At 41.4% G+C, this 21,212-nt stretch overlaps 1 protein-coding gene across 3 annotated transcripts in view; it reads right to left on the bottom strand.

Moving 5' to 3' along the window:
* The window catches only part of LOC132404988 (interleukin-11 receptor subunit alpha-like), a 123,844-nt gene that overhangs the window by 26,763 nt on the left and 75,869 nt on the right, over nucleotides 1-21,212 (bottom strand). For all 3 annotated transcript variants that reach the window (XM_059989646.1, XM_059989647.1, XM_059989648.1), the window contains exons 5-6: nucleotides 18,380-18,494; nucleotides 1,084-1,250 (exon numbers count right to left, since the gene is read on the bottom strand). In XM_059989646.1, coding sequence (XP_059845629.1) covers nucleotides 1,084-1,250; nucleotides 18,380-18,494 — 282 coding nt within the window. The remainder of the gene's footprint in view (nucleotides 1-1,083; nucleotides 1,251-18,379; nucleotides 18,495-21,212) is intronic.

Raw genomic sequence — 21,212 nt, 5'->3', positions numbered from 1 at the left:
CCTTCCTTCTCAGTCCTGAAGAAGGGTCCAGGCCTAAAGCTGCAACTGTTTACGCTTTTCCATAGATTCTGCCTCGCCTGCTGAGTTCCTCCAGCAGCCTGTGTGTGTTGCTCTGGATTTCTAGCATCTGCAGATCTTCTCTTGTTTATAACCTGAAACATTACTCTCTCTCTCTCTCTTCAAAAGTGCTGCCACTGTTTACTTTTTTACTTTTATACAGTATTTCGAAAATCTGCAGTTTTGTCATCTCCAAACCAGTTTGCAGTACTGAAAATGTGTGGATATCACGCCTAGTGAAACGTTAACACTTCAAAACAGCCTCTATCAGCTATGGTGTTGGCAGGGAATGCTTATGGTTTTATTTTCACTGCTATAAGGTGTCATGGATATCTCTGGTGCTGGGCCAGTATGTGAGCCGCCAGCCACCCAGGGCAATACAGGCGAATCTCACTGATGGCTTGTGCTAGAACTGAAACAGTTTTGCTCTTGCTCCGCAGTTCATAATTTTCTCTTTGGAGCGACGGAGAATGAGAGGTGAATTAATAGACACGGTACAAGACAATGAGGAGTTGACTGAGTGGACAGCTGGAGACTTTCCCCCTGGGCAGAAATGACTAATATGAGGGCGCATTATTTAAAAAGTGTAGGGGAGATGTCAAAGGTAATTTTTCTACATAGAAAGAAGCATTGCCAAGGTAGTAGCAGAGGCATACACACAGAGAGTTATCTAAGAAATTCTTAGATAGACATTTTTAGATGACAGAGAAATAGAGAGCAATGTGGGAAAGATTAGGTTGATATTGGAGTAGGTTAATAGGTCTGCGCATGGGTCAAACAGCCTGCACTCTAATGTTCTATGTCCTGCTCCCCCCATTTGATTTCTTGTAGCTATCAATATTATTATTAATTGGCATTTTTTCTTCAGCTTACCCAATAAGCTTGAAATGTAACTAACAATATTTCCATTTTTCCACTATTGCAAGATGATGCACTCGTGTGAACAACCAAGCCATTAGACATTCAACTGCTTTAACAATTTCAGTATCTGTTCAATATTTCAACCAAACTAACAAAATGACTTACCAATGTCCAGTGGTACAAATTCCAAGAGTGTAGTCCTGTGGCCAACTGGATTGACAGCTGTTACATTCATTACATAAGGCAGTTGCGAATATATTTGAGGATTGTCGATTTGACACACTTTATCAGGTGAATGTGTAGTGCAATTCCAAAATTTTTTGCTTGGATCCCTATAACAACAAGAAGATCTTTTTTAAACCCAAATAATTCTCTGACGATGGCAAGCTACAAATTATAATCCATCACATTTTTTCCTTCCAAGTGCAGCAAATAGTATCTATATTAGGCAATTTAATTCATGATTAGTAAATATCTCTTTCAAATCAAAGATTTAAAAAAATTCCATAACATATGAAAAAACAATGATACATGTTTCAATACTTGTATCACCTGTGCAAAGTGTTGCATAGAACTGGACCTAAAGGTAGTAACAACAAAACAATTAATTGTCTACAATGGGGTAGGCGAAGGTATTTTGACTGGACCGCAAGCAAATATTGGGATACTATGCTTATCCGACCCGCGAGTGATTTTTCCTTATTCTGAGTGTTTCACGCGACCACACTGATGGACTTGCATGGCGTCTTGTTACATTGGCCCCAGGTTCCATTTTGTTCCAAACCAAACACTGGTATATACAAATGACGGGAAGGCAGACTACCTTATTAATATGCAACAGATACACTCCGTGCACGCGCAGGTTTTCAGATGGGATCGTTCAAATTTGTAAATAGAAACAGTGTCACTGTGTTCTAACAAGAAATCCATGCTAAATATCCAGATATTTATATTCTGAAGATGTGGCAGTGCTCGACTTCTACAGAAAATATATTCATCCAAGTGGGAAGTATCCTAACTTAGTGGACCATGCAAAAAAGTTGGCATCATTGTTTGGCTGCACTTATCTGTGTGAGCAATTATTTTCAAAATGAAGCACACCAAAACCAGTTGAGAACAAGATTGACTGATGCCCATCTGGACAATGTCTTGCTCTTGGCATCAACAAGCCTGACAACCGATATTGAGAAGCTTTCAAGCAACAAACAGCATCAAGTTTCACATTGATTTATCGACAGTTTGCATTAACATTTTCTTTTTTATTATACTTACTTTACCACCATTCAAATGCATCTTGTTCATATGTTTTACGTTTAAAGATTCTTTGTGTCCTTTTAATAGATTCAAAAGATGCCTTGATTGAAATAAACTGCAACTGAACTGAGCTCTTTGGTTACTAATTGGCATCCTTGGTTAAGCACAAATGATTTTCTAGCGTGTATTATTCATTAATTTGAGGCAAAACATAACTGGATGTATTTAAATGGATTATTTCCATATTTCAAGTTTTTTATGGCATTTATCTGGCCCACCATCCGTTCATTAGTACACGATCCAGCCCACAGAGGCAAAAAGGTTGCCGACCCCTGGTCTACAAGATATTTTATATGGGAACCAAACATAATGGGAATCTAAAATACTTTATACGTGTACCATGCAAGGCTACAAGTGAACAAAGACAAACTGTGCTACAGAGGGACACATTTGATAGACTGTGCCAGCAGTTTTTACAGACCCAGACAATTTCTTCCAGTCCATCCACAAAACAGCTTATTCTTCTCTTACTCTTCCTTTTTTTTCCTAGGAGGCTGGGTTTCTGTCAGAGTCTGTGATCTACCATTCAAACTATGGTCCCTTGCAAGTGGTGGTTTTTGGACCGGCCCTGTGGCCGGGCGCTTCGCCATCTCCAGGAATTGCCTTGAAGGTGTGCGCCTTCGGGGAGCGGCACTGGAGACCACCCATTCCCAGCCGATGAGGAGTGGTGGGAGACTGAGTCAACAGGTGGTGTGTGTTGCTGTCGGAGGAAGGCCTCGGTACTTGAGTGATCCCCCTCTGTCTCTTTCTGATGGAGAGTGAGAGTCCGTCGGCCCTCGAGACAGGAGCTTCGAGAAGTGATGCAGAAGATTGAAGCATCAGAACAGTGAGTTGCTGGTCTCTGCTCTCGTTGTTTCGGGGCAACTTCTCTCTCCCTTGAAGGGGGAACAGATGTACTGAAGTGCTCGTTTATGGACTGTAGTTTTTTTTTTAAATAGACTCCAGATCACTGTCCTTTTGCTATTGCTTGCATGGTGGGGGGAGTGTCGAAGCTTCTGCGGCAGCTGTTTCTGTGTGGGGGGGGAAGGGGGGCTTTGGAGTTTGAACGCCTCTATCATTCATTCTATGGAGCTTCCTGTTTCGTGGATATCTGTGTAGAGTAAGAATTTCAGGTTGTATATTGTATACATTCTGATATTAAACTGAACCATTTGAACTTTGGTAGCAGCTTGCTGTGTAGATCTTACAAGAATCAAACTGTCTTTCCACTGTAACCTATAAAGAAAATAATTCAGATTGATTTTAAAGGAGCTTGGACCTTGAAAGGTATTTCTAAATTATTCTTCACTGGATGTTGATTTCCAAACAAAGATTTTACATTTGTTTTAGATCCACAACAAATAACACAGCAAGTTGAAAGTTATAAAATTGTTTTAACATCATGCTGAATAATCTAGGCGATCAAGGTCACGATTGTCCTTGGCAATTTCTTCTCCAGAATTGGTTTGCCATTGCCTTCTTCTGGACAGTGTCTTTACAATTCAAGTGAACCCCGTCATTATCAATACTCTTCGGAGATTGTCTGCCTGGCATCAATGGTCACATAACCAGGACTTCTGATATGCATCGGCTGCTTGTATGACCATCCACCAGCTGCTCCCATGGCTTCACGTGACCCTGATTTTGGGTGGGGGGGGGGTTTAAAACAGGTGCTACACCTTGCCCAAGGGTGGCCCGCAGGCTAGTGGAAGGAAGAAGCGCCTTATGCCTCCTTTGCCAGAGATGCCAGAGATGTATCTCCACCCTACCACCCCAAGTATACCAAATAAAATTGTAGTCAGTAAGGACCATGGAGACAGCTCTTCACTACTGTTGTTGCTTTTTTTACCCTCTATGGATTTGAGAGTTAGTTCATCAAGTTTCTGTTATATTGTTAGCAACCAACTGAAAAGATAAGGAGCCTCTAAGTAGAACGCTTCTAAAGGGCAGAAGCAGAGTAACCCAGCATAACCAAAAGGGACGTTCTTAATTCCTTGTGGTTCATTGGTGGTGAAAGAGGAATGTCATGAGATTATAAGTTAACCAAAAGTTACTGTTTTATTTTAAGCAACCCTGCGTTATATTTAGCTATCTTGAGAGATTATAAATACAAGAAAGTCTGCAGATGTTGGAAATCCAAAGCAACACTCACAAAATGCTGGAGGAGCTCAACAGGTCAGGCAGCATCTATGGGAATGAATAGGTAGTTGACATTTTGGGCCAAGACCCTACTTCAAGTTTGAGAGATCCTTGGATGGAGTGCAGTTGTTGCTCTTTGACAGTATTCAGACAAGCTCAAAAAGGAATTTAATTTGTTTGTTTTGTGTATCAGTGTTTATCCTCAGTATTTCCTGGTGTTTGATGTGTTGATTAAGCATCATAGAACGTGTTAGTACTCTAGCAACTCATCTGAAATCCAGATCCAAGATCTTCAATAAATAATACCGTATCTCCAGTATTGAAGATTAATTATTGAAACAAAATTTTTCTTTGCATACAAAACTAAATTGCTCAAAAGATTTAAAATTTGGAATTGTATTTAACTCTCCAAAAATTCAAGTAGGCTAAGACAATCCAACAGAATTTTTAAAAAATAGAATCCAGAAAAATGTTTGTTAGTTAACATTTTTAAATTTGAAATTACTGCAGATAGAAAAGAAAATGAGATTAGTGGATTATTCATTGGTGTTTAACTTCTGAAGCATCAGTTTAAATTCACTCCATACAAGTACAATGATTACTTCTTGCTCCTTAGAAGACTTTTGCATACGTATTATTAGTTATGAGCAATAACTGCTTAGGAACAATGGTATCTGAAGGTTGTTTTAACTGGGGGAGGCAGTTGGGATAAGCTCCCTCTACCTATTTAATGCTCCAGCAGCATGCTTCTCAAAGTTCAAAGTACATTTATTATCAAAGTATGCATACATTGTACAACCTTGAGATTGGTCTCCTAACTGTCAGCAACAGAACAAGAAACCCAAAAGAGCCCAATCAAATAAAAAAGACCATCAAACACCCAATGTGCAGAAAGAGAAAAGAGCAAATTGTGTATACAATAAAAGTAAGCAAATACCATTCAAATAAAAGTGAGTCCATATACAAAGCCTGGAGCAGCCAGAGCAGGCCTCGGCCACAGCCTCAGCCTAGCACCAAGTAAACATCACAGGATTCGAAGACATGAAGCCGAGGACAGGCAATAGTCTCTGCCTCAGTTCAGTCTCAAACAGCCTCTGACAACCAAGTCCAGCTCTTGGCCTTCACATGTGGCTTAGCTACTAAGCCTGGCGGAATCAATTCTACTGATGGGAGAAGGGGCACAGATGAGTTTCTGGTACCTTAAAACCAGTCACTTTGGGCAGATGGGACTTGTCAGTCATGGTTGACGACTCATCTAGGAGAAGGAAAACTCTCATCTCAAACCTTTTCCACTCACGGGGAAGGCTTTGGGAGTAAACCCCGAGGAAAATCCGGAGCTGGAGTCCCTAAAGCAGTACCACTTTGAATTCAACTCTCACTGGGAACTTCCGGGATGCTGCCGGTGCTAAACTGTATCAGTCTCTGCTGTTCCTTTGGATTCATCAGCTGCGTGGAGAAGGGGAGCTTGCTGCATGGCCAACAGCTTGCTCTCCATATTGTATTGCCATGGCTTGCTATTCACATATTCAGCTGGAACACAACAGCCATGGTCGAACCCAACCTACAGAGATCCTCCAACAACGAATCACAGCCATTAGAAGTGACAAACATTGTGTTCATTGGATAAATCTGTGAAGTTCAATAACCACTGCAGCTACTCTGAGCTCAGATTGCACCACAGAGGCAAAGAAAGACATACAAATCTGTATGTAGATCATTTTGAATAGACTTCGAAGCCATGAACACTATCTCACTATTTTCTTTATTTCTGTTTTTGCACTATTTATTTAACTGTTTAATACCTATACTTACTGTAATTCACATTCTCTCTTTATTGCACTGCAAAGTTAACAAATTCCACAACGTCTGCTGGTGATTGTACACCTGATTCTGGTTTGATCGGAGGACGTCTTCAAAATCCACTGCCTCAAGAAGACACCAACCAACGTTAAGGACCATCACCATCTGGAAAATGCCCTCTCCTCATCACTACCAGGAGCCTCAAGACCAACTGATGCACCATCAATAACTCACACTGAGACGTAAGGCGAGATATCGGCTTTTATTGACTGGAAGAAGGAACCAGGAGCGAGTGTCCATCATACTATGTCCTGGAGACTGAGGCCGAGCGTCAGGCCTCAGATCGCCTTTATACAGGGGCCTGTGGGAGGAGCCACAGGAGCAGTCAGCAAGGGGCGTGTCCAGACAGGCACATAGTTCACCACACCAACGTAGCACACTTTAGGAACAGCTTCTTCCCCTCTGCCATCAGATTTCTGCATGGTCCATGAACACATCCTCATTAATCCTCTTTTACACTATTTTAGTAAATAATTTGTAATAAATATATACCCTTTATTACAAATTACAATAAATTGCACATTTAGACAGAGAGGTAATGTAAAGATTTTTACTCCTCGAGTATATGAAGGATGTAAGTAATAAAGTCAATTGAAGTCAATTTTTGTAATTTATAGTAAATTTCATGCCTTGTACTTCATTGCTGCCGCAAAAGAACAAACTTCATGATATACTGTATGTTAGTGATAACGAAACTGATTCTAGAAATCAAACTGAGAAATTTTTGAGTTGTTAGGTAATATGAAGTAGCAGAAATAGACCAGTTATATCAGCAACACTCAAGATGTAAACACCTGAGTGGAACAGAAGACAGCGATGACAATTTTATGAGCCTGTTTCCAATGATAAGTAATTACAGCAGAAAAGAACATCAGTGTGGTTCAACATACACACCACCCGCAGGAGAAATTGTGGTGATTCCAATGTCAAGTGCAAGTCTCATGAGCTTAAGCAGTACTGAAAGCAGACCTGGCAAGACGCACTGTTACTATGGGAATTATTCAGCAAATCTAAACAGTGGCAGACAAATTGCCCTCAATAGAAGGAAAACATTTACAGTAGATATGAAGGTGGTGGCTACAGGATTCGTACACAAAGATAATGACAACCCACAGAGCTAGGGCTTTTCTCTTTGGAGTGAAGGAGGATGACAGGCCACTTGATGGAAGTGTATAAGATTAGGAGGGTTATAAATAGAGCAAACAATCAGTGCCCTTTTCGCAGGGTGGCAATGGCCAACAGCAGAGTACATCCTTTTACTCTGAGTGGAGGAAAGTTTAGGAGAGGCGTCAGAGGTAGAATTTTTTTAAATGAAGTGTTAAGTGCCTGGAACGCACTGCTAGGTGTGGTGATTATGGCAGATAGATCGGGAACATTTTACAGATGCTTTGATAGGCACATGGATGAAAGAAGTGGGCTATGTAGGAGGGAGGAGTTAAGATTTATCATGAGGTAGGTAGATTGGTTCGTAAAGAATGTTTTCGGGCATATTGGCCTTCATAAATCAAAGTGTTAAGTACAGGAGATGGGATGTTATGATGAAATTATACAAGGCATTAATGAGGTCTAATTTGGAGTATTGAGTGCAGTTTTGGTCACATATCTAAAGGAAAGATGTAAACAAGGTTGGAAGAGTACAGAGAAAGTTTACAAGGATGTTGCCAGGTCCAGCACAAAGGTCCAATTTACTGACAGAAAAATATATACAATATACATTCTGAAATGCTTTTTTTTCCCCGCAAACATCCATGAAAAAAAAGAAAAATGCCCCAAAGAATGAATGACAGTTAAGCATGAGAACCCCAAATTCTCCCCCCCCCCCCCAGCTCCCTCCTCCCACATGTAAGCGGCAGCAAGCAACGATCCTCTCCACCCCCAGCAAAAACGCTACCAAGCACAAACGCGAGCAAGGCGATAGCAAAGACACAGACCTTGCAGTTACCCCAAAGCCTATCTCAGTTCATCCAGCATTTGACGAACCACAGGTTCTCTCTCTCCCTAATAAGGGAGAGGGAGGTGTCCCTCATTTTCACAGTGAGCAGCACACATAACAACAACCTGCTGGCTTACGATGTTAAAAAAGGTGAACCCGAGTTATAAAGGAGGATTAAATAGGTTAGGACTTTATTCTTTGGAACATAGTGAGGCAATTTGATAGAGATATACAAAATTATGATGGATATAAACAGGGTAAATGCAAGCAGGCCTTTTCCACTGAAGTTGGGTGGTACTCAGAGGTCATGGGTTAAGGGTGAAAGGTTTAAGGGGAACATGAGGAGACACTTCTTCATTCAAAGTGATGTGAGTGTTGAACAAGCTGCCAGCACAAGCAGAGCATGCGAGCTCAATTTCAATGTTTAGATAGACGGATACTTTATTGATCCAAAAGGAAATTACAGCGTCACAGTAGCATTACTAGTACGCAGATGTATAATTATTATTAGAGAAGTAGAAATGACAAATTCAACAGTCTAACCGGAGGTGGGGGGGGGGGGGGAGGTCATCACTTCCCTGGCGATAGGTTGACTCATTATACAGCCTAATGGTCATGGGTAAGAACGCCTTTATATCACCCTCTTTGAAGCAGCGCAGTTGTCTTAATCTATTATCAAAAGTGCTCCTCTGTTCAGCCAAGGTGGCAATCAGAGGGTGAGAAATATTGTCCAGAATTGCCAGGATTTTCCAGAGTTGTTTATTCTGCCTCAGCATCCAGTGTGTCCAGTTTGACTCCTATAACTGAACCAGCCTTTCTAATTTTATTGAGTTTATGCTGGCATCACCCATCTTGAATAGAAGATTGTACTGGCAGCAGACTGATAGAACATGTGAAGGAGAGCTCTGCAGACTCCAAAGATCCTCCTCCTTCTCAGGAAGTAGAGGCAAATCTGACCCTTTTTGTACGCAGCCTCTGTGTTAGTGCTTCATTCAAGTCTGTCATCCCAGGTACTTGTAGATCCTCCCCATCAAGAGGAGTCTGGATAGGTACAAGGATGGTAGACATACGGAGGGCTATGGTCACACTGCAGGTTGATGGGAGTAGGCAGTTTAAATGGTTCAGCATGAACTAGATGGGCTGAAGCACCTGTTTCTGTGCTGTAACTTTTCTGTGACACTAGATGGTCAGCAGAACACTGTGGGCTGAAGGGCCTGTAATGTGCTATGCTCATAGATTTACTATTTGCCATGATTGCAGGTTATAACCTCTGGAAGGGCCAAACCACACAAAACATTACTAGGCCATTCAAGTGCAACCATATAGATTGTGAGAGACGAATAGGCACTTTGGTGTTTTCTGTTTCCAAAATTTCCTTTACAAGTGACTAGAAGTAAAAAAAATGCTATCGTCAAAACATCAAGGGCTGAAGAGCTTGTTCCTATGCCGGATGTCAGAGTACAGGAGAGGGAGCTTTGGTGCATGTATACACAGAACTCCTTAAAGAATTGGAATCTATTAAATTCTCATAGCTCAGGTCATTTCAGTTTGAATGATTCACAAAGCAAAAGAATAAAACGTTTCTCTCTACTGCCTACCCATGAATGGGAAACCAGAAATGACTGTGGCCACGTCAGGAGCCAGGTATCTGTTTATTAGATGCCTGGATTGTACTTGTGTTGTTCGACCTCACTCTGCGTTAAGGTAATTTGTTATGTGGGTTTGGGTGGCGGTAGACATAAATGAATGTCCACCCGTCTACCTGTATGGTGGTATAGAGAAGGCAGCGCATATTTCTTTTTTGACCACTTGCCCTTGTTAGAATTCGATTCAATTACACTCTTCTCACCCACCTTTGTTTTACATGAATTATGGACGAGTCAAATGATTTTGTTGTTGGTTGTAATAAAGGTTTAAACATATTTTTTTGACTTGGAATTCAGTTAGTTGGAAGTTCCTCATACAGTGCAAAACTCCCTCACTTAGCCTTCCAGCGACTTTTAGTTTGTTTAAGGTGGTCACTACAGCCACAGTAAAGAAGGAATTGACAAAAAAAAGTTACATAAAGTTGACAAAACTTAACCACAATACACTGACAATTTCCATTACAGGTTAAACTGCAGAGGAACTAATGAATAGAAGACTCTGAACACCACCACAATTTGGAGTGGACCGCAAGGGAGATTGACTAAAACAGAAACAACAACACTGACATCCAAAGAGGCAAGGTTAAGTCCACACGACAGTTCATGTACCGAGTCCTTCCTGAAATTCAGAGAGGAGTCAGGAAGGTGGTGGAGAACTTGAAAATTGGACAGAGGTTCTGGAAAGTACACATTAACCAAGTCTACCTTGCAAACAGTAACTGGGAAAGTAGCAAAGATACCATGACTGATGGCATTTCTAAAGTGACTCGAACTACTGTTCAAGACAAGTCAAGATGCAATGTCTCACATTGACCTTGATTAAAATTCAAGTCAGTCCAAGATGCTCCAATAGTACTTGGTGATCTACAATTGCAGGGCATCATCACAACCGTGAAGATCACAGGTTGGCCTCGTCAACAACGACAACGAGAGGAGGTGGAGATGTTGTGGAATGGTGCGAGCACAAGTTAAGTCTCCACATGGACAAGACCAAAAAGAATATTGTGGACTTTAGGAAGGTCCAGGCTGACCACTCCTCACTGCACATAAAAGGCTCCTCTGTGGAGAGAGTTCGGAGCACCAAGTTTCTGGGAGTGCACATATCGGATTATCTCACCTGGTCCCTCAGCACCACCTCTTAAAAAAAAAAGCTCCCTCACTCTCCCCAAACAATTTTGGCAGGAGAGCACCACTGAGTGCATCCTGACCAGCTACATAACCGTTTGGTACAGGAATCACAAGGCATCCGACCGCAAAATCCCACTGCTGAGAGGATCATCAGGGACTCTCTTCCACCCAGTAAAGATATTTATCTGCAGCGCTACGTATGCAGGGCCTTAAGCATTGTCAATCATCTCCCTCATCCATCTCTTCAACCCTCTTCCATCAGGCAGGAGGCACCAAAGTTATTGGACAAGGATTGTTAGGATGGGAAACAGCTCCTTCCCCCAAGGCCACAAGACTGCTGAACTCCCTGTAACCACCCTGTCTCATCATGTATGAAGTGCCATGGTGTTGTACTGTTTACTTTTTAAACTTATATTTTAAATGCATCATATTATTTGTTAATTTATTTGTGGTAATACTACCTTGGGTTGTGTGTGTGAGTTATATGTACAGTGTTGTGCACCTTGCCCAGAGGAACACTGTTTCGTTTGGTGGTATACATGTGTACAATTGAATGACAATGACCTGAACTTAAACTTGAAGTGTGAAAACTGTGGCTCAATTAAATTTTGCCATAAATCAGCCTGTCTAAACAAGAAAAGCAATGCAGTACACGTGCAACACACAGGCAACATTCTGTGCACCAGGCTCACCGCTCCCTGTACACCTTGTCGTAAACTGGGAGAGTCACTTCGTCAGGCACCCCTGCACCATCTGCCAAAAGCCGGACTTGGCAGTGGTCAAACATTTTAATTCTGATTCCTGTTCCAACTTGTCAGTCCATGCCCTCCTCTTGTGCCAAGATGAGGCCACTCTCAGGGTGGAGGAGCACCATCTTATTATCCATCTGGGTATCCAGCCTGATGGCATGAACATTGATTTCTCCTTCTAGTAAACTAATCACCCCTCCCCTTCCTCTATTCCCCGCTCCAACTTTCTGCTTCTTCTCACCTGCCTATTACTTCCCCAGGTTCCCCTCCTCCTTCCCTTTCTCCTATTGTTCACTCTCCTCTTCTATCAGATTCTTTCTTCTCCAGCCCTTGACCTGTCCTACTCACTTGGTTTCACCCATCACCTTCCCGCTCGCCTCCTTCCCCTACCTCCGCCTTTTTATTTTCACACCTTCCCCCTTCCTGCTCAGTCCTGAAGAAGGGTCTCGGCATGAAATGTGAACTGTTTACTCTTTTCCATAAACGCTGTGTACCTCCAGCATTTTGTGTGTGCTGCTTTGGATTTACAGCATCTGCAGACTTCCTCATATTTATGAGTTATTACTTTAAGGTTGTTTCTCTTTAATGACTGTCTGGTGACTAATCTTTGGATTGCATGAGAGTAAATAAATCACATCCATATGTGAAGCTCATAAAGTGTAAATACATGCAAAATTGCAATGGCCCACTGCAGTACATGTGGCAGTGCTGATGAACTTCAGCTCAGGGTACCGTTAGGAAGGCAAAGGAGGTCAAAACACTCTATTCCCAAATTATGCCTGTGTCCAACTCACCTTTGTGTCCAGGTACTTTAAGACCACAAGACCATAAGACATAGGAGCAGAATTAGGCCGGTCAACCCTCGAATCTGCTCCACCATTTCATCATGGCTGATCCCGGATCTACTCAACTGCATAAAACCTGCTGTAAACCTCTTCTGGACCCTCTCTACTGCTCACAATTCTCCAAATGTAGTCTGGCCAACGCCTTATAAAGCCTCAGCATTACTTCCTTACATCCAGTCGTCTCATAGTGAATGCTAAAATTGCATCTGCCTTCCTTACTACCTACACAACCTGCAAGTTAAGCTTTAGGGAATCCTGCACTAGAACTCAAGTCTCTGCTCCCCATTCAGAAAATAGTATATGCCCTTACTCTTTCTACCAAAGTGCATGACCCTACTCTTCCCTCCACTGTATTCCATCTGCCACTTCTTTGCCCATTCTCCTAACCTGTTCAAGCCCTACTGCAGATTCCCTGCTTCTTCAACAGTACCTGCTCCTCCACCTATCTAGCCAGCCTTCATTTGCTAGTCGAGACTAGATTTTGTTTACTTTTCTTAATCTGAGGTAACCTGCCTGAAAAATTGCTGGCCAACTTTTATCAATGTGCAATAGAGAGCATACTGACACATGAAATGTCAGTGTGGTACTCAATGTGGGCCAAGACACTCCAACGAGTGATTAGGATGGCTCATCACATCACTGGGACTCAAGCACTGGACTTGGAAACAATCTATAACTCTCGATGCTCGTAACATCATTAAAGACCCATCCCATCCTGGACACCATCTGTCCAAACTCCTGCCATCTGGTAGGAGATACAGAAACATCTTAGTCAAGACAGTAAAACTGAAAAACAACTTCTTCACGTTGGCTGATGTGCAGCTGAATAATGCTACACCCTGGCTTCCCAATGGACTTTGAGTGTTATGGACTATCAAAGTCATTTGTTACATGGAAACATGGGAATTTTTTTTTGTTTAAAAGCCATACTGCATGCATCGTAAATATCAGTTTTGCGCAGGCTGGCTCTTAATATTCAATTTTTGTCAAAAGCTTTAAAGCTTTTCTTAGCAATAGATATATTTGTAAAGAGTGAAAATGCCTTGGGAGTGTGGGTCATTACTAAACAGTCACTTCTGTGGGCTATTCAACACTGCTGCTCCTCACAGAAATACAGTGGTCACAAAAATTTCACTGGACCGTGGGACTGGTGCAGGCATTGACTGAGGCAAAGGGTAGTACACTTATAAAATTTTGGCAACATCCAATTAAAGTGGACCAACCCGCTTTTGCACAACTTTATGGCCTAAAGCAGCTGTTGCAGAAAAGTTTCAGGTGGGTAATATGCAAATAATCTTCTACAATTAAGACCTAGTCAGCTTTTCGACCCATTGCCCTGATGTAAAAGTCAAAATATCCAACGATTCATAATATCAATTATAATTGAGAAAGGTAGCATACTGAGGATTTGAATTATTTTACAATTCAAACAAGCTTACTGAGATCTTGGAAACTGTGCTGTAAAACCTCACTTTAGGTTTTGCCTTTAGCACATGCACTGGGCCCTACAGTTGCTGAGGTTCAGGATATACTTGGAGTCACTTCCCTCCTGTTAGCTGTTTGGCTGCTCACTGGTCATTTTATTTTGTTAAGCATTTTGGGCATGCTGTGTTGGCACTGGAATGTGTGGTAAGACTTTCATCACACCATTAGGCTGTGTTGGTTGTTAACATAAATTATGGTTTTCACTGTATGCTTCAATATACATGTGATAAATAAATGAATTGGAATCGGAATCTACTTGGGGAGCAAGAGCCTAACAGAGGTTTTTTCCCTTATGGACTCGAGTTACAGGGGAAAAAGTCAGCAAAATAAGAAATAATTATGAAATGTTTGACTTTGGTAAGTTACAGATTAAATCTTGTTTTCACAAGTGAGTCAGAAAAAAACAACTCTAATAGCATCTACTAGGACAACATTAAAGGAACAGTTTCTGACTGTCAAATTAAATACTGTGCCGTGACTCATCATCCTACATTTACTTAAAAAAAATACATAATCTATGCCTCACTGAAAATTTTGGACAAGTGTGGAGAAACATGAAATAAACATTGTTCTGGGAGTACTGCCAGCAGAGGTGGTGAAATCAGACATAATTAGTACATTTATTGAAGCATTTGGACAGGCTCTCAAATCGGAAAAACATGGAAGTTTACAGTCCTAATGCGAGCGTGTAAGATCAGTGTAGATGGGCAAAAAGATTGGCATAGATGTGATGGGCCAAGAGGCCTTGTTTCTGTGCTGCCATGAGAGTGGGTATTAGACTGTTCATGTCTCATCTCTGTTCAATTCAATTCAGAACTGAATAGGATTCAAGTTTGATATTTATTTTTATATGTTTAGTTAGTAAGTGAATGAAAGCACTTGAATCGAAGTATAGCATTACATTCAGAAATATTTCACAGCAGAAAAATTGAGCTTTTCTTTACTTGGGAATAATGCCCATACCAAACACATGAAATGAAATAATTTTTCAAGTTGCTTCTGTAGCAGTTACTTGAAAACAAACAAAGTCCGCAGGGAGACTGAGTATGGAAGTTGACACCGTATGACACACTTCCACATAACTGAGTTCCAAGTCGAAAAACTGTTTGATCTTTATTACGAAACCAGCAAAGAGAAATGATCTTATAACGATGTAACAAGAGTAATTAGTGTTCAAATTAGCATAATTAAGCATAACTAACTCAAATAAGTGTAATTAGCGAAATAAGCAATCATCAAAAAAAGATCACCCCCCAGCTCTCTCCCTCTCAATAAGACTAATACGACAAAGGGCATAAACGTAACTATACTCATTTGCTTCGACTGTGTCCCAACCCACGGAACAAATTACCCATAATAAATGCGCAACACAGAATACTAACAGTTAGAACATCAATACATGGCTCCTACAGTTCCAAAACATATTAGTACATCTAGTGATGGTGAAACCAATCAGACATTCAGAATTTTTGATTCTGAACAGCAGTGATGGATTTGGTTATATATCCTTCACAATGTGTCCACAAAAATTCACCCTAGGAACACTCAGCAGAGAGGTAGCATTGCAAAATATTCACCAATGATTTATAAACCTTACATTCTAGGAGGTAATACACTTCAAAATGCAAGAGGATTCTTGTCTGGTTATATACAATGCCCTAGATGGAACCAAAGTTGGTTTTTAAAAATCTTTTAATTTTTCTAAAGGATGCTGGCTAGGAAACTGTTTACAAATTGGAATTATTGAACCAAAAGAATTAATGTTCCTTTTCTTTTTGCACAGCAGAAAGACAAAGCTGATTAGGCCTTGGACCCAAGCCACACAAATCCGACAAGCTACAAAGTCCAATTCAGCTCACTAGAGACATTAATCTGGCACCACTTCTCAGGGAGCTCAAGACCTGGGTCCCAAATCTGAGGAGGAGCCTGGGGTAGGGCAAGCTTAGTGGTAACCTGGTAGTGTGCAGGGAGAGTTTGTGGAGACTACAGATGCAGGACTCTGGAACAACAAACAAAGCACTGGGGGACCTCCATAGATCAGGCAGTACTTATGAAGGGACAGTCAAAGTTTTGGACTGAGACCCTTCAAGGTCTCAACCCAAAATACCGACTGTCCACTTTCCTGCACAGATGTTGTCAGGCCTGATGAGTTGCTCCAGCACTGTGTGTTACACAAGTAGTAAATGGAAGAGTCAGAACTCAAATCTCTCTTGCCTGTGCCACCATTCAGTAACATCCTTTACATTCGCTGACAGTCTTGCTTTCACTTCCTAACCCTTGATTAATTAATACCATGGCAAGCTTTGCAGTCTTTCTTAAGTCTACTACTGGCATTCTAAACAGGCAATGAGATCTGACACAGACACATCTGGAGAGGATCAAACACATAATATGGCACTTGTACACTTCTAAGTCTTCAAGCAGAAATCCAGCAGTTTTGCCCCAGCCTTTATATGAAGTGACTGGCCTTGTTAAGTATACCTCTAAAGTTCTTTCTCCAGATTCTGAAGTCTTTCTGAACTGCTACAATTGTTGTGAATATGCTCAAAGGATATTTTTGGGCATACAATTCCAGAAGTGATACAAAATAAGTCATCAGACTGACCAACACCTCCATCCGTTAACCCTCCTCAGAAGCCCAACACATAAATCAGCCACTCCTCTCCTCAGCCTATACGTACCCATCACCTCCCCCGCCAAGCACTCCACACCTCTTAGCTGCTCTGACAGTCACTGTCCTACTGTGCTGTCATATGCCCTGCTGATACCTAGAAGGGATCCTCCTTCCAAGAGTCACTTTGTCAGATACTCCTGCATCTAGCATCACTTTATACACAGATAGTCTCTTGTACGTATACAAGGTAATCGCATGCATGTACAACCACACTCAATTACTTCTACATTGTGTTTCATACAATTGTTTTTATATGTACATGTGTTTTTTTTTATCTGCTGCATCAGACCCAGAGCAAGCACCATTTTGTTCGTCTGCTCATGTACTGAAGAATGACAATAAACAATCTTGAAAATCTGGACCTTGGAACATCAGGGCATCAATGATGCAAACATTTGCGTACTCTTTATCAATTACAGCTCAGTATTCATCCCATCTAAGTTGATCAATAAGCTCCAAGACCTTGACCTCAATACCTTCTTGTGAAATTGGATCCTCTATTTCCTCACTGGCAGACCCCAGTCAGTTCGGATTCATAACAGCAACTCTTCCACAACCTCCATGAGCAGAGGTGCTCCACAAGGCTGGGTGCTTAACCCCCTTCTCTATTTGCTGTACACTTATGACTGTGTGGATAACAGCAGCTCCAATGCCATATTCAAGTTTGCTGATGACACCACTACCATTGGCCAAATCAATGGAGGGAGACTGAAAAGCTAGCTGAGTGGTGCCACAACAACAACCATAACAATAACTCAATGCCAGCAAGACCAAGGAGCTGATTACTGACCTCAGGAGAAGGAAACTAGAGGACAATCAGGCAATCTTCATCAGAGGATCAGAGGTAGAGAGGGTCAGCAACTTTAAATTCCTCAGTGTTTTTACTTTGGAGGTCCTGTCCTGGGCTCAGCCCGCAAGTGCAATTATGAAGTGAGCACAGCAGTACCTCTACTTGCTTAGGAGTAGAGATTCAGCACAACATGAAAAACTTTTGACAAATTTCTATTGATGTGCACTGGAGAGCATATTGACTGGCTGCATCACAGCCTAGTATGGAAAGCCCTTAAATGGAAAATGCTACAAAAAGTAGTTGATATAGCCCAGTCTATCGCAGGTAAAGCCATCCCAAGCATTGAGCACATCTACGTGAAATGGTGCTGCAGGAAAGCAGCATCCATCATCAGGGAGCCCCACCACCAAGGCCACTCTCTCCTCTCACTGCTGCCATTAGAAAAAAAAAAGGTACAGGAGCCTCAGGATTCACACCACCAGGTTCAGGAGCAGTTATTAGCAACCATCAGGCTCTTGAACCAAACAGGATAACTTCATTCAATTTCATTTGACCCATCATTGAAATGTTCCTACAACCTATGGACTCACTTCCAAGGACTCTTCATCTCATGCCCTCAATATTTATTGTTTGTTTATTTATTCTTTCTTTTAGTATTTGCACAGGTTGTTGTCTTTTGCACACTGGTTGAGCACCCAAGTTGGTGCAGTCTTTCACTGATTCTGTTTTGGCTATTATTCTATGGATTTATTGAGTATGCCCACAAGAAAATGAATCTCAGGTTAGTATATGGTGACATATGTACTTGATAATAAATTTACTTAGAACTTTGATTATCTTGTGTGTCTTGAATGTACTTAAAAGGTGTAGATGGAAGTCAAACATTTTACAATATGCAAGTCTATGACAAAATCTTTACCTGTAGGTTGCAATGTATCTGCTGGGAAAGGACTCCTGATGACTCTTTATCCAAGAACAATAAATTCTATAAAAATTGAATGCCTTGCAGTCCACCAAAGGCTTACTTGGAGGATCTGTTAATGAAGAAGCAGAGCACAGTTCAGACGTCATTCAAAATCCTAAAAAAGTAGATGCAGTAAAGCTCTGATTCAAGGTGGCAATACTTGATCACCTGAAATGTAATTATATAAATTAAAAGCCCTGAAATAGTTATGGAAGAAAAAATAATACTAATAGTCTTGACTGAGTGACACACACAAAGTGATGAAGGAATCAGAAATTCAGTCTCCTGTCTTCAAGAGCATGGAATGTCTAGAATTGGTATATTCAAGAAAACGAATGCAGAAATTTAGTCAAATTTCAGATAGCAGAATGGAATGTGAAAAACATCCATCTAGAAATCGACAAACATTACTAGAATGAGGATACCATTCTACAACTCCAGGTTAAAAACATAATTCCCATTCCTTCCATCCTCCAGTTGGCAGATGTCACCAAAATTGGGGGATGTCGTGGACAGGGAGGATGACTTTCAACACTTGCAGGGATATCTGGATCAACTGGAAAAATGGCAGATGGAATTTAATACAGACAAGTATTGCTCTGTGGGAAAATCAACCAGGATAGTTATTTCACAGTGAGCAGAACAGACTGCGTAGAACAGAGGAATCTGGGAATTCAGATCTACAATTCCTTGAAAGTAGCATCACAGGCAGATAGGATTGTAAAAAGAGCTACTGGCAACTTCATAAATCAATATCCTGAGTACAGGAGTTAGGATGCTATGTTGAAATTGTAAAAGACAATTTAATTGTGGTCTAATTTGAGATATTGTGTGCAGTTTTGGTCACCTAAAGGAAAGATATAAATAATATTGAAAGTGCTGAGAAAATTTACAAGGATGCTGCCAGAGTTTGACCTAAGTCATAGGGAATGGTTGAATACGTTAGGACTTTAATCCCTAGAACAGAATATTGAGGAGAGATTTGTCAGAGGTATGCAAAATTACAAGGGGTATAGACAGGGTAAATGCAAGCAGGCTTTTTCCACTGAGATTGGGTGAGACTAGAACTAGTCATGGGTTAAAAGGTGAAAAGTGAAACATTTGGGGGGAACTTCTTAATTGTGGGATTGAGTTTAGGAGCCGAGAGGTAATGTTGCAGCTATGTAGGACCCTGGTCAGACCCCGCTTGGAGAACTGTGCTCATTTCTGGTCGCCTCACTACAGGAAGGATGTGGAAACCATAGAAAGAGTGCAGAGGAGATTTGCAGGGATGTTGCCTGGATTGGGGAGCATGCCTTATGAGATTAGGTTGAGTGAATTCGGCCTTTTCTCCTTGGAGCAACGAAGGATGAGAGGTGACCTGATGGAGGTTTGTGGGATGGTGGGAGGCATTGGTCGTGTGGATGGGCGGGGACCTTTTCCCCAGGGCTAAAGTGGCTGGCACGAGAGGACACAGTTTTAAGGTGCTTGGAAGTGGGTACAGAAGAGATATCAGGGGTAAGTTTTTTTTTAATGCAGAGAGTGGTGAGTGGATGGAATGGGCTGCCGGCGACGGTGGTGGTGGTGGATACAATGGCATCTTTTAAGTGACTCTTGGTGAGCTACATGGAGCTCAGAAAAATAGGGGGCTATGGGTAGCTATAAGTAATTTCTAAGTAAGGACATGTTAGGCACGGCTTTGTGGGCCAAAAACCCTGTATTGTGCTGTAGGTTTTCTGTTTCTATGAGGGTGGTGCGAGGGTGAAATGAGCATGTGGTGCACACGGGATCAATTTCAACATTTAAGAGAAATTAGGATAGGTGCATATATTGGAGAGGCATGGAAGGATATGGTCCAGGTGCAGCTTGATGGGACTAGGCAGGTTAATGGTTCAGCAAGGGTTAGATGGACCAAAAGGCCTGTTTCTGTGCTATGACTATGATTCTAATCCCCAAATTAAACTACTACTAAAATAATCCTAAATAAATTAAATTTCAATTCCATATGGAAAGTTCAACTATAACAGCCATAGTTCCTTGTACCTTTACAAATGGTATGGAATAATTTGAATTTTAGGGAGTGAGCTCAAACAGACGTGCTCTAGATGGAAATTGCAGGCTGTAAATGAAAAACCAGAGATTTTGCAGAAGCTGAAAATCCAGAACAACACATACAAAATGCTGGAGGAACAAGATACCCACACAGTCTGGCAGATTAAATAAATATCAAGATCCAACCTGGCAAATACATCTTTCTGAAAATTATTTCCACAATAAGTTAAAACCCGGAAAGATTACTTTCCAATTCAATTATTTTTTCAGCAAGATCTTAATCCATGAGCTAGCACTCTGCTCTCAGCATCTTGGTTATTCCAGGACCAGAGGACACAGCCTCAGAATACAAAGGCGTCCTTTTAAAACAGAGATGAGAAGGCACTTCTTTAATCAGAGGGTGGTAAATCTGTGGAATTCATTACCAAAGACAGCTGTGGAGGCCAAGTCATTGGGTATACTTAAAGCAGAGGCTGAAGCATGCGTGTCAAAGGTTAGAGGGAGAAGGCAGTAGAATGGGGTTGAGGGGGATAATAAATCAGCCATGATGGAAAGGCAGAGCAGACTCAATGTGCCAAATGGCCTAATTCTACTCTCATGTTTATAGTCACTGTTATCTATATCACCGCAGTTTGTGGAATGGAGCCTGTACTTCACATTATGATGTGTTTCTGGGGACTCCTCTTTATGTTGCTGTTATGTACAATTTTGTTCAGGGCAGACTAGTGCTGCAGCCTGCAGAAACCAAAATCACAGC

The sequence above is a fragment of the Hypanus sabinus genome, chromosome 14 (genome assembly GCF_030144855.1).
Source record: "Hypanus sabinus isolate sHypSab1 chromosome 14, sHypSab1.hap1, whole genome shotgun sequence".
Lineage (NCBI taxonomy): Eukaryota > Metazoa > Chordata > Chondrichthyes > Myliobatiformes > Dasyatidae > Hypanus > Hypanus sabinus.
Note: the sequence above shows the minus strand (reverse complement) of the source record. Positions and strands in the feature narration are given on the sequence as shown.